Here is a 14,485-nt window from a genome sequence, read left to right as displayed (position 1 = left end):
GGCATATGTATATATGTGGCATAACTTGATATTGAAAATTAGGAGAATGCAGAGTGTTTTAGAAAGGAGGGGCCATCTGATTCTGCAGAACTTCTCTGGCTTATCCAATCTTCTTGCTTTTTTACTAAGATCCTGAATTCTCATGTTCAGAAATTAATTTAGATCTACACTGAATTCACTGAAATATGCTGTTCAAAGTGTCATTCCTTCCAATTTTCCATAGTATATCTCCCTTTCTCTTAGCTTAGGTTTTATTCTTTATTGTTTAACACTAGAATACTTTATCATTTTGAATCAAAAGAAATTATATTTTAAAGGAATAGACTTGGTGTTTTCATTAATGCACACTTCATCTGGGACACCAAAAAGCTGTTATCCATTCATTTTAAATGCTGCAGATTTCTACTCAAGTTAACTTCACTTCTGTCTTTCTGATAAGGGATCTTTCTTTTAATCAGAGATGTGAATCACGTCACCTTCTTTGTAGCACTCATCTGATCTTACATCCAGAGCACTTCATCTTCTTTTCTTAGAAGAGTAAATGGCCTGTAGTGCCATTACTACTAAAGTTTATTAATTATCCTGTATATTTGTCAGGCCCAAATTTGTATTGTGTTATGTAAAATACAACAATAGGCACTATTGCTATATCTGCTCAACTTAACATTTTAAGACCTTTGGAAGATGCTGAATTGCAAGATGCTCTAGATCATTCATCTGTTTTAATTTCATGTGGTATCTGCCCTTCATTCCATCTTTTTGCCAGAATCACTTCTAGCCCTCCATAAGCATTGCTGAGAGGTTTAGTAAGGACTGAACGTGGACCATCTATACAGAAACATAGCAATGACTTCTCCAAAAGCCCTTCTAATCCAGGATCCTGTCACTGTGAGAAACAGATGCCTGTGGAATAGTATGGAAACATGCTAAGCATATATTAATATCTTCCTCAAGTACTCTCTTAGCCTCCAACATCCAAGAAGCTCCAGAGCTTCTTGGGCCAGAAACAGTATCTTCATATCTGATAGTCCTTGTCAGATTTTATCATCCATCACTTTCTGATCCCAGGTAAACCTTCCACATTGGCAGTGTCTCATGTCAGTGAGCTCCACAAACAGATGTACATTAGGTGACAGGGTGCCTCTTTTTGTTCATTATGAACAGTTGAAGAGAGATTTACAGTGCAATAAATGTTGTAGGCCATGTTTCCTTTTTCTGAAAAAAACACAGGTAGAATTAATTCAAAAATTTAGATATAAACCCCTTTTAATACAGATGAACAAAGTCAGGGTTAAAAGTGAAAATGAAAAGGTGCATTTTTAGCTATTGGCTAATAGTATGCCTTATTTTATAAACTGGTAACCTCTTGTGTTGGAGTGGTATGGCTTGTTATGACTATGAAAAAAATATATAGTTTTTCTGCAAGTAGACATACAGGAGTGATATTTCAAGAGAAGATATTGACTTCATCTGCAAGGCCAGGGCACGGCAGAAATTAAAATAATTATTGATTGATTTTTTTTTTTTCCTGTGCTGAAACATTTGCCAGGTTTTTGAGGGGGAAAGAGCAGATGTTCAGCAAGAGAGGAGAGGTTTTTAGTTTTAGCAATAAGACATGATAATTTTTGCAGAGAACATTTCTTTGCAGTTATATCATCCTGAGATGGGGAAACAAGTCAGAAGACCAAAATATAAATAGTGAAAAATACCCTAAAATGGTGTTATCTTTCAAGTATACAAGATTTTTTTTTTTTTTAGGAGAGGGTGAACAAATGATTCAAAAGATTCAGCTTCTTTCTCATCTGACAGACTAGGGTACGATTGTGTTAAAGAGATTGAATATATACTTGTCACATGACTTTTAATTTGGACATATGCTGAACTATGTTGCTGCACTCAAGTCTACCACCCTGAATTACAAAAGGCCTGAAAACAGTAGGACTCTGGAAAGATGCACCAGACAAGCCAGAGAGGACACTGGGACAAGATCAGGGCTGAATCCCTGATAGTCATTCAGCTTCATTGTGCTAGAAAAGTAAAAAGATTGCTTTTATCCTCTTGGCAGAAAAAACATCACTAGTCTTTAGAGAATATACAAAGTGCTATGACACATTACTGAAATGTCACACTGCAGGAATCGTGGGAACATGGGAACGTGAAATGTTAATGAGGAAGTCTGTTTTCCAAGGCTATGCAATTGGTTGCTGTGCTTTTTACTGCATGAATTCAGAGTAATCTACTACTTAAAGCCAGAAATGGTTGGGGGGAGGGGGGCGGGGGGCGGGGGTGGAAATCAGAAAAGGCTTGTGTAACAGGACGCCTTCAAAAGCTGGGAATTCCATTTGATGTTCTCTCCAGGAGGGCTGGAGCCCCCCCTGACATGGTCACTGACATTTGGGGGGAAGACTGTTCTGTCTGGTCTCTGTCCTGTCCTTTGTCAGCTGCTGCAGCACCCTACAGCTGGGTTGTGGAGCCCCAAAGCCGTCCATCACCCTCAGCACCACAGCCCCCGGTGAATGTATGGTTAGACTGGGCTGCAGCTGGCATGCATTGCAAAAGAGCAGACAGCCTCTCCTCATGGTACTCAGATGAATAAGGCATAAACCTGGTGTGAATTGATTGAGTGGTCATCTTAGCAGCAGTATTGGTTGATCTGCCTGAGGGTCAGAAGCTCTGCAAGAGAGATCTTGATGGACTGGATCAGTGGCCTAAGGACAGCTTCGTTAAGTTCAGCAAGGCAAAGTGCTGGGTTCTGCACTTGAGTCACAACAATGCAGTGCTACAGGCTAGGGGAGGAGTGCTTTAAGAGCTGTTTAGCAGGAAGAGACTTAGGGATACTGGTCAACAGCTGAACATGAGCCAGCACGTGCCCAGGTGGCCAAGAAGGCCAATAGCATCCTGGCCTGATCAAACATAGTGCATCCAGCAAGACACACGTCTAATCCTGTGTGCAGTTCTGGACCTCTTGCTCTGAGCTACTGAAGTGTGTCCAGAGCAGTGCAACAGAGCTGGTAATGGCTCTGGAGCATAGATCTTACAAGGAACAGCTGAACATGCAGGGGGATTTTAGTCTAAAGAAGAAGTTGAGGGGAGTATTCATTGCTGTCTACAACTGCCTGAAAGGAAGTTGTAGTGAGGTGAGGGTCATTCTTTTCTGCCATGTCTCAAGTGAAAGGATGAGAGGAAATGGCCTTAAATTACACCAAATTAATTTTTCTCTGAAAAAGTGATTAGAACAAGTTGCCAAGAAAAGTGGTGGAGTCACAGTCTCCAGAAGTGTTCAAGGGACATCTGGATGTGGCACCTGGGGACATGGTTTAGGGGTGACTGTGGTGATGCTATATATGAACTAGATGAGATTTCAGGTCTCTGACAACCTTGGTGATTCTGTGTGATGATTCAGTGTGATTACTTCTTGTGTCTTTCCTGGCCTGTCGTTTCAGTCTTATATGTGCAGCCCCACATCCTCCTTGTGCGTTCCATATCTCTGTTGGTTGGCTTTCCCGAGCTCCACCCACTGTCTTCTGTTTCCAGCAGGAATACAAGGTTTCATTTGCTTTTCTCTGTAAGACAGCACATCCATTTTCTTGGAATAATCAGACAACAGGGCCTTGGATTTCTATGGTAGCTAGGCCACGAAGTTGGGATACACAGATTTATTTTTAATTGGAAGAAAGAGAAAAAGCTATAAAATTAGAGGCCCTGCTTCAAGACTAAGGCATGGTCCTTCTATAGCAGCCCTAGAAGGTTAATGTTTGCAAACAGATTTAAATAATGTTCAAGGCCAGCTCCTCTGGCACCTTTCAAGTGCTAAATTCATTGAAAAGATGGTTGCTCAAAGCAGTGACAAGTGGTAATGAGACTGTATTTTTGAAAGTGCAACATTTCGTGCATGGGACATTGTGGCAGTTTTTCCTTGCAAGAGCTTCTTTGGAGAACATGACAGTTCACTGATTAGACATAGCAGTCTCCTCCCCATGGATTGTTTGCACATTGCAGAGAGTAATTCACCAGGTCTTCTAGCCCAGTATTGCTAGTAAAAGCAGCTAGTGAATATTATGAAAGGCTATAGCTGGGCTATGGTGTACTTGCTTTCATAAACTGGCATTTGGAAGTACTTAAGTCCATACTTCTGCAGAAGTACAATTCTAAATAAAATGGAACTGTGATATTGTATGGTATTATGGTGATAATGCAGCTGCTTACAGGTAGGTAGCAAGAAAACATGCTCTGATTTGTTTATATAAAGTGGTCATGCAGCTACGTTATGGATTTTAAAGTGACAGTATATTAAAATTCTAATGCTTTTAATCCTGTCATAACTTTAGCTAGACTGAATATAAAGGTTTTATTTACACATAACTGTAGTCTATTCAGCACAAAATCATTTGAAAAGTATGTGTACCAAGCAGCAGTGAAATTACAGTGTGCATGGCAGGGACTTTATACTGCAGAATGCTGGTGATATCTGACAGCTTTGTAATAACCTGCATTTCTTATTAAAGGATATACTGGAGGCATCACTTTGAAGCACTCAGAACCTATTAACTTTGGCCAGTGAAGTCATGTTTTCATTCACTAGTGCTTCTTGGAAAACACCTCCTAGCCTTGCTGAAAGTATGGCAACATCAACAAAAAGGCACCCCACCTCTCTTCACTGCTGTTGTAGCACAACCCTGGGTGCATGGACTCATAAGATAAAAATCAAAAGAAGCCCTCAACAAATGCCATTTGTTTCAGGCACCCTGCAAACAGTTGTGTCAAGTCCTAGGCTTCAGTTCAAAAAGCTCTGAAGTATGTGCTTCATTTTAGGCATACAACCAGCATGGCCCTTAAAGCTTTTCTGAGCTGAGTGAGTGTTGACTCAGTAAGCACTGATTTTTAATAAAGAAGGAAACATGCATTTAGAAGAGCTGCCTTCGGCCCAGACATGTGCTTTTGATGGAACTAAACTGAAATGCAATGTGCTTTTAGGCCATGGGTAGATGCACAGTGTGCTATAGAAGATGACCAGTGTTGCAGGTTATCTGTCAAGGAGGCCACCCTGTATAATACTTTTGTTGATACTTTGAGAGGCAATAAATTCTGTCTTCAAAAAGATGTTGAGGTGTTTGAAGTAACATGAATGATAGAGATGGAGAGACCGCAGGACTTCTCAGTACTGGTCAAGAGTCCTCTGTCCAGTGAAATCTTGTGCCTTTCAGGGACAGAAATGGACACAGCTCCAGGCAAGATGGTTTGGGAAGAATACCAGTGAGCCCTGTGCTTACCTGTAAACTGAATTCTTGGTGTTGATATTAACAAGTCAGTCTTGCTATGACTGCAAAGAGAGACAGTTAGGTGTGTGATGTTAGAGATCAGTTCATCACAGAGCCATAATTTGGTGTCAGTTTATCATCATCACTCTGGAGGTGTGTCCTTCATTTTCCTGAGTGACATTGGAAATTTGGCATGGAGTCCTACCAAAAGTAGACTGGATCTGTATCGAAAAAACATAAGAAGATTTGAAGAGTGGTTGGGGATTTTTAAAATTGTTTTCTCAAAATGTCTTGATTTAAGATTTGATCAAAAAAAAAAATGGAGTCACATATTTTATTGTCTATAACTTCCATTAATTTTTAAAGGAATGAGTCAAATAAATTGCTGAACAGAACCAGTAGCAGATGTTATATGATGAGCAGATGTAAGAGCCATTTTAATATTTGATGAGACCAAAAGGTTCTCATCACTAACCATCTCTTAATGGCACTTGGCCTTTGAATGGGTGTACGTGGCTGCATGTTTCTAAGGGACTAATTTTTTTTTCTTTCTAATGAAATACCTCTCAAGACTGGATTAAAAGTGGTGGTGGTTTGGAAGTGTTTGGTTGTCATGTCAGTTTAGGTTATGATAAGGTGGGAAACTGAAAGTTTGGTTGCATCTGAGCATGTTGTTGTGTTCAAACTCTCCACATCATTGAGAGGCCTCTTAGTCAAAACTAATGAAAAATACCAAAGCACAGAGTGCTTACAACCAGTCTGTCTGCCAGAGAGATAAACTGTTAACATAAAGACAGATGGGCCAAACTGTGAAAAAACACTTTAAAAATGTGTATCTGTTCTCTAGCAATGCACTGCACAGGAGCCGAGTCCCTTTTTAAATGGCTCGGACACCTGTGCATGGAAACCTGCCTGGAGTCAGAAGCATATCCACAGTGTAGTCAGGAACTGAAATTGGGAGCCCTGCCTGTCATTCAACAGCCTGCTAAGTAATATTCCTCCACCACTCGCATAACATTTCATGTGGATGGAGTAGAAGAAGGGCCTCATAATAAACCAAGTCTTAGAAAATTTTAGCGTGACTTTCTGTTTCTATGTGCATCTGTGGTGATGCACAGAACAGGACTGAGCTCTCACAGCCATAGCTGTGTTTGGTATGCTGCACTAACACTGAATTGTTGACAAATAGGTGGTAATGGATATCCTGCGCGATTTAGAAATAATGTCAGCTCTGACTGTTGGGTTTTTCTTCCATTAGCTGTTTGAACATGAGAACAAGAAGGCCGTTATTTATAGCAACAAATGTTATGTCCCAAAAGGAGAAATTTTATTTTGAATTGACAGAATCATGAAAGTGTAAATGTGGTTTCATAACTAAATGTATTTTCAGAAAGGAAAATGAGTTAATCAAGAGTAAAATTTCCTTGAAAAAGCTTTCATTTTTTTTCTTTAAATCTTCCTTGGAAATATTCTCAGCTGTCATGGTACAAAAGTAACTAGCATATCTTTATATACATATCACAGTATCTCAGCAGTTACACTGTTTAAAAATTACTGAAATTATTTCTTTGTTGATATGATCCAACCAGAAAAGGACATGCCAGGAACAATAAATTGTTTAGAACATGGAAATAAAAGACTTCTAAAAATTTTTATTAAGGTTAGGAAACCTAAGTCTTAGGAAGTTTAATTTTCTGGGGAAGATTAAAAATGTTCCAAAAACTTTCAGAAAGGCATTAATTCAGTGAAGGGCCCATTCAACAGGAGCTGATTTAAGGCAGGAATCCATATCTTACAAGTTGTTTATTATGAAGGAAATATATCCAAAGGACTGATTTTTATTATTTTTTTTTAATGGACAGTTAATGTGGAACAAAATAATTTCATGCATTAACTGTGGAACTTAAAACCAAAAAATAACATTGCTTTAATTCAGTCAGAATTAGGATATTCAACCATACAGATCAAATCCTACCATTTCATATAGTCAGACCTCGGTGTCTTCATGTATTTCAGTTGATGTTGATGAGTTTCTAGGTTAATCACCTGTCCGTATTTCATTTAATGAATCCTTTTGAGTTTCTTGTGGGTTAAAATAGAAAGTAAAACTGGCCTAATTCAAAGCTGGTTTGTAGTGCAATATAGATCTTCCTGTTCCTTAGGTCGGGTGTGGCAAATAAACATTAAATATTAGTTCAGACTCCAGAAACAACATTCTTTGAGATTTTTGTTGAGGAACAAATTGCATGGTACTGATTGTTGCTGGGGGAGAGGAGTTTGAACCATGAATCCACAGTTCTTCAAAGCTCCTCAAAGCAAATGTTACCAGATAGAAAAGAAAGAAACCAGGGATTCTCCATGTTTAATGTCTTCAGATTGCCTTGTGAGGGTCTGAAGAAACGACTTCTAACTCTTTTATTTGTTTTTCTCAGGTTGGGGGTCACACCATGCTGCCCATTCGTTGGATGCCTCCAGAAAGTATAATGTACAGGAAGTTCACCACAGAAAGTGATGTCTGGAGCCTGGGGGTTGTATTATGGGAAATCTTTACTTATGGCAAACAGCCATGGTATCAGCTCTCAAACAATGAGGTGTGTGTAATATATTCTCAAATTGCATTGGGAAAGTTGTTATACTAATTATTGGTGTGGCCTCCCTGGAGAAGGGACAGCAACAAATTTATTTCTTAAAGGCTGACACTGATACATGATATTTATTGTATTGTCATGAACCATATGGTTGAATTTCTTCTTTCTGACCCTTTTCTCCCCTGAGTAGATGGAAGGTGTTCAAGCAGAACTAGAACAGTTGGATTTTTTTTTTCCCTTTGTATAGCACAATATCTGCTCTGGGTAGACCATGAGGCAAAAAAAGGTAGACCATGAGAAAAGCACCCTAGCTATCTCCTGAGAAGATGTATCATACATGGTACTGTTTCAGAGTGGTTGTCCATACCATGGACAGATTAGATTGAAGTAATCTTATCCCTTGATTTCTAGGCAGTCACAAGTATCCCCCTTCCAGAGATTAGCCACAGTGATGCTCATAAATTTGCAGAGGGTAAAAAGAAGAAGAGGCATTCATGCTCTGAGCAGGATGAAAATTTATCCTCCCTCTGAGGTGGTAGAGAGAGAAGTTGTGGGATTAATTCCCAGCTCCAATTTCCTATTTGTGGAGTGGACAATGTGGGTGAATTTGACATGAGTGAAGTTACTGCTCTTTGATCACTTACTTTACAGTGAATTTTCAGATTGCATACTGCTACACATTCATCTGCCTAGAAAAGCAGTCCTTTCCAGAGATGGCTGCATGGCCACTCACAGCAGTGAGGCTGCTGTGGTTAAAGTTAACTCTCCTGGGGATGAATTCTCTATAGCTGGCACAACTGTGATGATCTTTTGCTTGTGATTTCTCACAGGTGATTGAGTGCATCACTCAGGGCCGAGTCCTGCAGCGACCTCGCACATGCCCAAAGGAAGTGTATGACTTGATGCTGGGCTGTTGGCAACGGGAGCCTCACATGAGGCTCAACATCAAGGAAATCCACTCCCTCCTTCAGAACTTGGCCAAGGCATCTCCAGTCTACTTGGATATTTTAGGCTAAAGTCTCCTAGCATTTCTTCTTCTGGGCTGCGGGAATGAATGTGTTCAACTGCCGCTGAACTACATTAAAATGTGTTCTTAACTTTGACAGTATTAATGACAAAGTTGTGGAGAAGCTTTCAAAGGGCAAGCAATGTGCGCTTCTCCATCTGTAGACACAGTATTGACTTTTTAGACATTACCAAGAAGTATCTTCTCTCTTTCTCTCAGTTTCTATCTTTTTTTTTCCTTCTCTCCTGTCTTTCTAATCAATTTGGCTTCTGCATTATTGTAACTCTGCATAGACAAAGGCCTTAAAAACCCAATCTGTTATATCAGCAGACTCCTCAGTTTGCCCACCACAACTAACAATGCCTTGTTGTATTCATGCCTTTGATGTGGATGAAAAAAGGGAAAAATATATTTGACTAAAACTTTGTGATTTCTGCTGTATAGCTACTGGGAGTTTCTATGGATTCACCTCATTTTTTTTTTGCTTCAGCCTGTGGGTGGAAAAAGAAGACTGGTGTTCTCTACATGAAGAATGTCCTTTGCAGAGATAAATCCAGATAGAAAGAAGACACTCTTGTGTGATACACTATCTGGAGGAACTTGGGAAATCAGGTGGCATCCAACCCTAGAAGACCCACTTCACACTGAAGTGATTTGATGGAAGATAAAAGGGGGTCTAGCTATTTCCCTGAAGAGTCTGAGGACTAAAGGGACTGTTTAAGGAGGTGCTTTGCCAGCACCATTCATTGCCAGAATCAAGTAAAACATAAAAAAGATTCTGCTTGCACTGCACGCAATTGTGTTACAACATGATAAACTAAACAGATGCCCTTTTTTTGTCTTCTGGTAGGATATTGTCATGCCACTGGTGCAAAAATATTCTCCAGGTAGTCTTTTTTAGTAAAGGCTGAAGCTAGGTTTAGTCACATACAATATTAATCTCAAGATCACATGGTGAAACTAAGGATTTTGATAGGACAAGCTGTAAATGCTGAGGCAGGTGTATCTTATACTGTGCTTGTCCAGCAGCATATTCCTTCCTTCCTCAATCCTTTCTTTTTCCTTTTTTTAACCGTGCAAGCAAAACTGTGCATGGTCTTTGTCAAGTAATGCCCTTTGTGCAGAAACAATCACTCATCTTGTAGTACACCCTAGTAGGCATAGCAAACTCATAATGATATAACGTATATTTCATTAGAAGGGGCTAATGGAGGACATTAGCCACGTTAAAATGCCTTTACAATGTTATAGATATTATAGGCTGATATAACATGAATAATCTAAAGCACGGAGATCACTGGTTATGTTTGAGACATAGCAGGGGATAAAGATCTCTATAGAAAACAAATTACTCTGTGGTTATGGCTTGCTATTCAGAGTGCAAAAATTCTGAGCTCAGCGTCATTTTTGTATTGGTACTATTGCTGTCATAACCAACATACACACTTTATTAAATAATTTATTTTTGGTTGGATTGGCATTGTATGTGTATAACATTTGCATGGCCACTGTGTTGATGACCGCTGCATGGACATACATGTTGTTTTTCAAACTAGAAGTTGACAATTTGAAATTTAGAGCTAGGATTATTTTTAATATGAATTCTTACAAATGAAAACCTACCTTACCTATTCCTCAAGACTTCTGCCTCCCTCTGTGAGGGGGCGTTATTGCAAAAAAAGTGATCTTTCTTTCCATTTTCTCTTTTTATTATTTCTTATTGATATGAGCCAGATCAAAATAGTCCATCTTCGTGTTGGGGATATTTTATTTAATAAATTAAGCATTTTATTTTTGTAAGTGTTCCCATAGCACATTTAATATATCATTTGCTCGCATGTATTATTTATTGAGGCACTTTAAGTTTTTCCTTCCAAAAGCTTTTAAAGCTAGCTTATAAAAATTCTGAACATTTTCAGAAGAAAAGAGTTCACTGGACACTGATGAAGTTCTACCCTTCTCAATGTCATTGAAAAGGCAGCATTACAAATAAACATGACAGTGTAACTATAAAGCCATACTCAGTATTTCTTTAATAAACTAGATGTTATTTCTTAACTGCTACTGAACTGGAAACTCGTAAAAAGCCAGAGGAAGATTCCTACAAAATGGGCCTTAAGATTTTATCTAGACTGTCTTGGAAGTTCTCACAGAAAAGTAGAAAAAGACTGAGCATCCAGTGAAACCCATTCTCTTGAGAATATGAATGTTATATTTTAAAGGAATTTGAAATTGATCTTCAAAATAACAGTGGTGGAAAAGAAAGACATCAGAGTCCTCTTACTGTGCAGTGGGAAGAGGGTGCAGTTGGTGGAGGGGGCTGCTAAGTTTCTACCTGCATATTCTGTCTTAGTTTCTTCTGAGGTGAAGAAAAAGGCATCTGAGATGATGCTTTTACTGTAGAAGAGTCTCCAGCCCAAAAGCAAGTAGGTGTGTTTTGCAAGCACTGAAAGAATGTATACCAAAAATAACCACAGGACCCTGAAAATGTACTTAGTGGCATCTTCTTTTTAATTTGCTAGTGAGACTTTTAGAGTCATTTCAGAGAATAAATAGTATTAAAATGCATTGTGCAATAACATAGCAGTTTGTTAAATTTCTAAAGGACCAAATGTTCTACAGAGCCACCACCATGGATAACCTTGACCTATATCATTTATGTTCTTGATAGTGCATAAAATGTATAATCACAGTAGAAAAGCTGTAAACTGTAGCTATACATAGTTTGCGTTTGTTCCTGAAAAGGTGGGTAAGTGTAGCAGAGTGAGCAGAGAAAAGGAAGAAATATGTTCAAATCACAGTGAAGGGTGAGTGTATGTGCATATTCACCATGCTTGCACTGTCGGTTAAATTGTGTACGCTGAGTAAATATGACAATCAGGCTAATTTAAAAAATTTCTGGACTGTGCTATGAACTGACCATATATATATATATATATATATGTATATATATATATATAATATATGTTTGTTTGCATATGGCATATATATATATACACACACACAGCATATACATGTATGCCTATGTCTGTTGTATTTTACTTATATATGTGCAGACATGCATGCACATTATGTATGGGCTGTGTGTATATGTATAAATTTACATACACCTATGTTATTACAAATTATTATTAGAGTGCTATTAATAAATTGATAATGTCCACTGAGTAACCAAATTTTTTTTTCTTTTGATATTTCTTTTTCTATATTTGTAAGATTCAACTTTCTAACTGGTGTGCAGCAGAGGCAGTGCTAGAATGCCAGAGATTTAACAACAAGCACTTTTCTTCCCCAGATGATTGCATAAAGACATTTCTTCCATTCCCATCTCACTTGTTGATTTCTCACACTGAAATTAATGAATAAGCTTCCAAGCTCAGAAAACAGAGTTTGTTTTACTGTTGTTTCTGGGTTTGTACTACTGTTGTTTTATTGTTCTAGCATAACAGTGCAGCTCCATTAGCATTTTATACTTGCCTGCAGTAACAAAATAATTCCAAGAATGAGCTGGACTATTCACTCTGCAACATGCCTTGTAGAACAACAAGAACACTGACATTCAGGAGTAATAATAGTAGCATTCGCCGTGCTCTGTCCTTCACTCTCAATAGATCTGCAGAACTTGGAACTGGCCATGGAGAAAGACGCTTGTAAAGCAACAGCACCCCATGATGTCTGATGGAGTGTACACTTTAAAAAGGACTGCCTTCATTTTGACCTGTAAAACAACATAGCTATATATTGTCTACAGGTTAATAAGTAACTGCTTATTTTTTATTTTATCGCTTTCTTTTCTTCTTTCTCTTTTCTTGTCTTTTGTCCTTCCTTCCTTATCTTATATTTCTTTCTTTCCCTCTCTTTCTTTCTCTGTCTGTACGCTCCCCACCTTTATAAGAGATTGTGGTTGATGTAGACTTTTACAAAACACTTCAGAAAGAAATTAAATAACCCAGATGACTAAGGTATAATGCATATGTGCTAGAACAAGCCTGCATTTGGGTTGTTGAGGCCTGTAACTGAATTTCAAATACTGCTATAAAATGTGGGGCAGGGGAGCAGGGAGGGACTGGAGAGCAAGTTGGGATTTCCAGAGATGAAGGTTTTGATAGCACAGGAAGTTGTATTTTCTTATTGTGAGGGCTGGAATAAACCACTGCTGCTTTGAATAAGAGGTCCTTTAGAGCCTTAGTTAAAACACCTTTATTTGGGCAGGGTGGGGGCATGTGTTGTTCATCACAAATATGAAGCAAAAAAAGAAGAAAGTCTACATGTTGCAGGGAAAACACTGTGAAATTCACAATAGCAACCGAGTGACTATTTTGCCATCTTTTAAACATATGTCTCAGGAGAAGAAATGGGAAATGATGGGTGTGTTATTTTTCCGTCTATGCATTCTGCACAAGGTCTGTGGGGATTTTTGTTTGCTTGTAGAAGGTTCTGAGTGATGACTGGCTGATATTTTATAAACACTGAATTTGAGCAAGGATTATGGAAGCTGCTAGTAAGTGAGGCCACCGATTGAAATACATGAGAAAACAGAACAAATCAAATCTATCCAGAGGCCTAATTCTTGCAGCTGATATGCATCTTTCTGTAACTTATAGAAAAGCACCTAAGAATGTTTTATATACAAATAATTTAATTCAACATTTATGTTTAATTGAATCACCAATAGAGAGAGAATCAATTAATTATGAAATATTTGTCCCAGCCCTTCTCTCCACCTATACTTTATGTATATATATTTCTAGATATCACTCTGTTTGTCACTTTAGATAAAGAGGAAGATAAATATCTACATACAAATATAAATCTCTATATTGTCACCAAATTGTGACCTGGTGTGTAGAGCTATCTTTCTCCTTTCTTTTTTCCTTTTTTATTTTTTTTTTAAATTTATTTAATGTGATGTCTCCGTGGAAATATTTAGTGGTTCTTGTTTTGCAGTTTGTTACAAGTAGTCATTGCTTTAAAACTTTCATTGCATCTTGGCTGATTTCAAAGTGATGCCTAGGTATCAGTGTTAAAAGTTTTGTTTGTGAATCATGTGACCAGCTTTCTCAACATGACATGGAAAGTCTCTTGTATTACAGTGTATTTAATAAAAATGATGTCTTACAATAAACAATGTCATCCAAAAGAAAGATAAAATTATTACTTTAAAACACTAAAAATTTCATGAAGTGTTGTGTGTTGTTTTCTGGTTTTTGAATGCCTTTGTTCACCTCTATTCTTTTTAGGATGAAATTAAGGAAAAGTTTGGTATACTTAGAAGCATGGCAGCTTTTCACTCTAAAACTGTGAAGCAAAAACAGGTGCTGAACTCACAGTTCACGGAAGAGTTGGCCAAAATTAATAGGACAAAGGAATGGCCAATCTGATGGCAGATTCATTTTTTTTGTCTTCATTGTCCAAAAGAAGATCCTATTTAAATTCTTGTTCATTTGGGCAGCTGGCAGCAAACACCTGCTTATCTTCTAGGAAAAGCAGGCCTTCAGGTATTTTCTGGCACTTTTCTTAAAGTGTGCCTCAAACTACAGCCCTGCAAAAGTGTGGGTTTTTTTCTTTTTAACTCATGTCAGTCTACTATGAATATATTGTGAACAAATATAGCATTAAGTCCAAGTACTTAA

General features: G+C 38.1%; 1 protein-coding gene across 2 annotated transcripts in view; it reads left to right on the top strand.

Moving 5' to 3' along the window:
- The window catches only part of NTRK2 (neurotrophic receptor tyrosine kinase 2), a 198,183-nt gene extending 184,180 nt beyond the window's left edge, over nt 1-14,003 (top strand). For both annotated transcript variants that reach the window (XM_005522628.3, XM_088053983.1), the window contains 2 exons: nt 7,691-7,849; nt 8,677-14,003. In XM_005522628.3, coding sequence (XP_005522685.1) covers nt 7,691-7,849; nt 8,677-8,862 — 345 coding nt within the window. In that variant the 3' untranslated portion in view covers nt 8,863-14,003. The remainder of the gene's footprint in view (nt 1-7,690; nt 7,850-8,676) is intronic.
- The last annotated feature ends 482 nt before the right edge of the window (nt 14,004-14,485 follow it).

This window comes from Pseudopodoces humilis, chromosome 4, assembly GCF_049639895.1.
Source record: "Pseudopodoces humilis isolate 2021_Gansu_Grassland_sample_001 chromosome 4, ASM4963989v1, whole genome shotgun sequence".
Taxonomy (NCBI): Eukaryota; Metazoa; Chordata; class Aves; order Passeriformes; family Paridae; genus Pseudopodoces; species Pseudopodoces humilis.
This window is presented reverse-complemented; position numbering and strand designations above follow the sequence as displayed.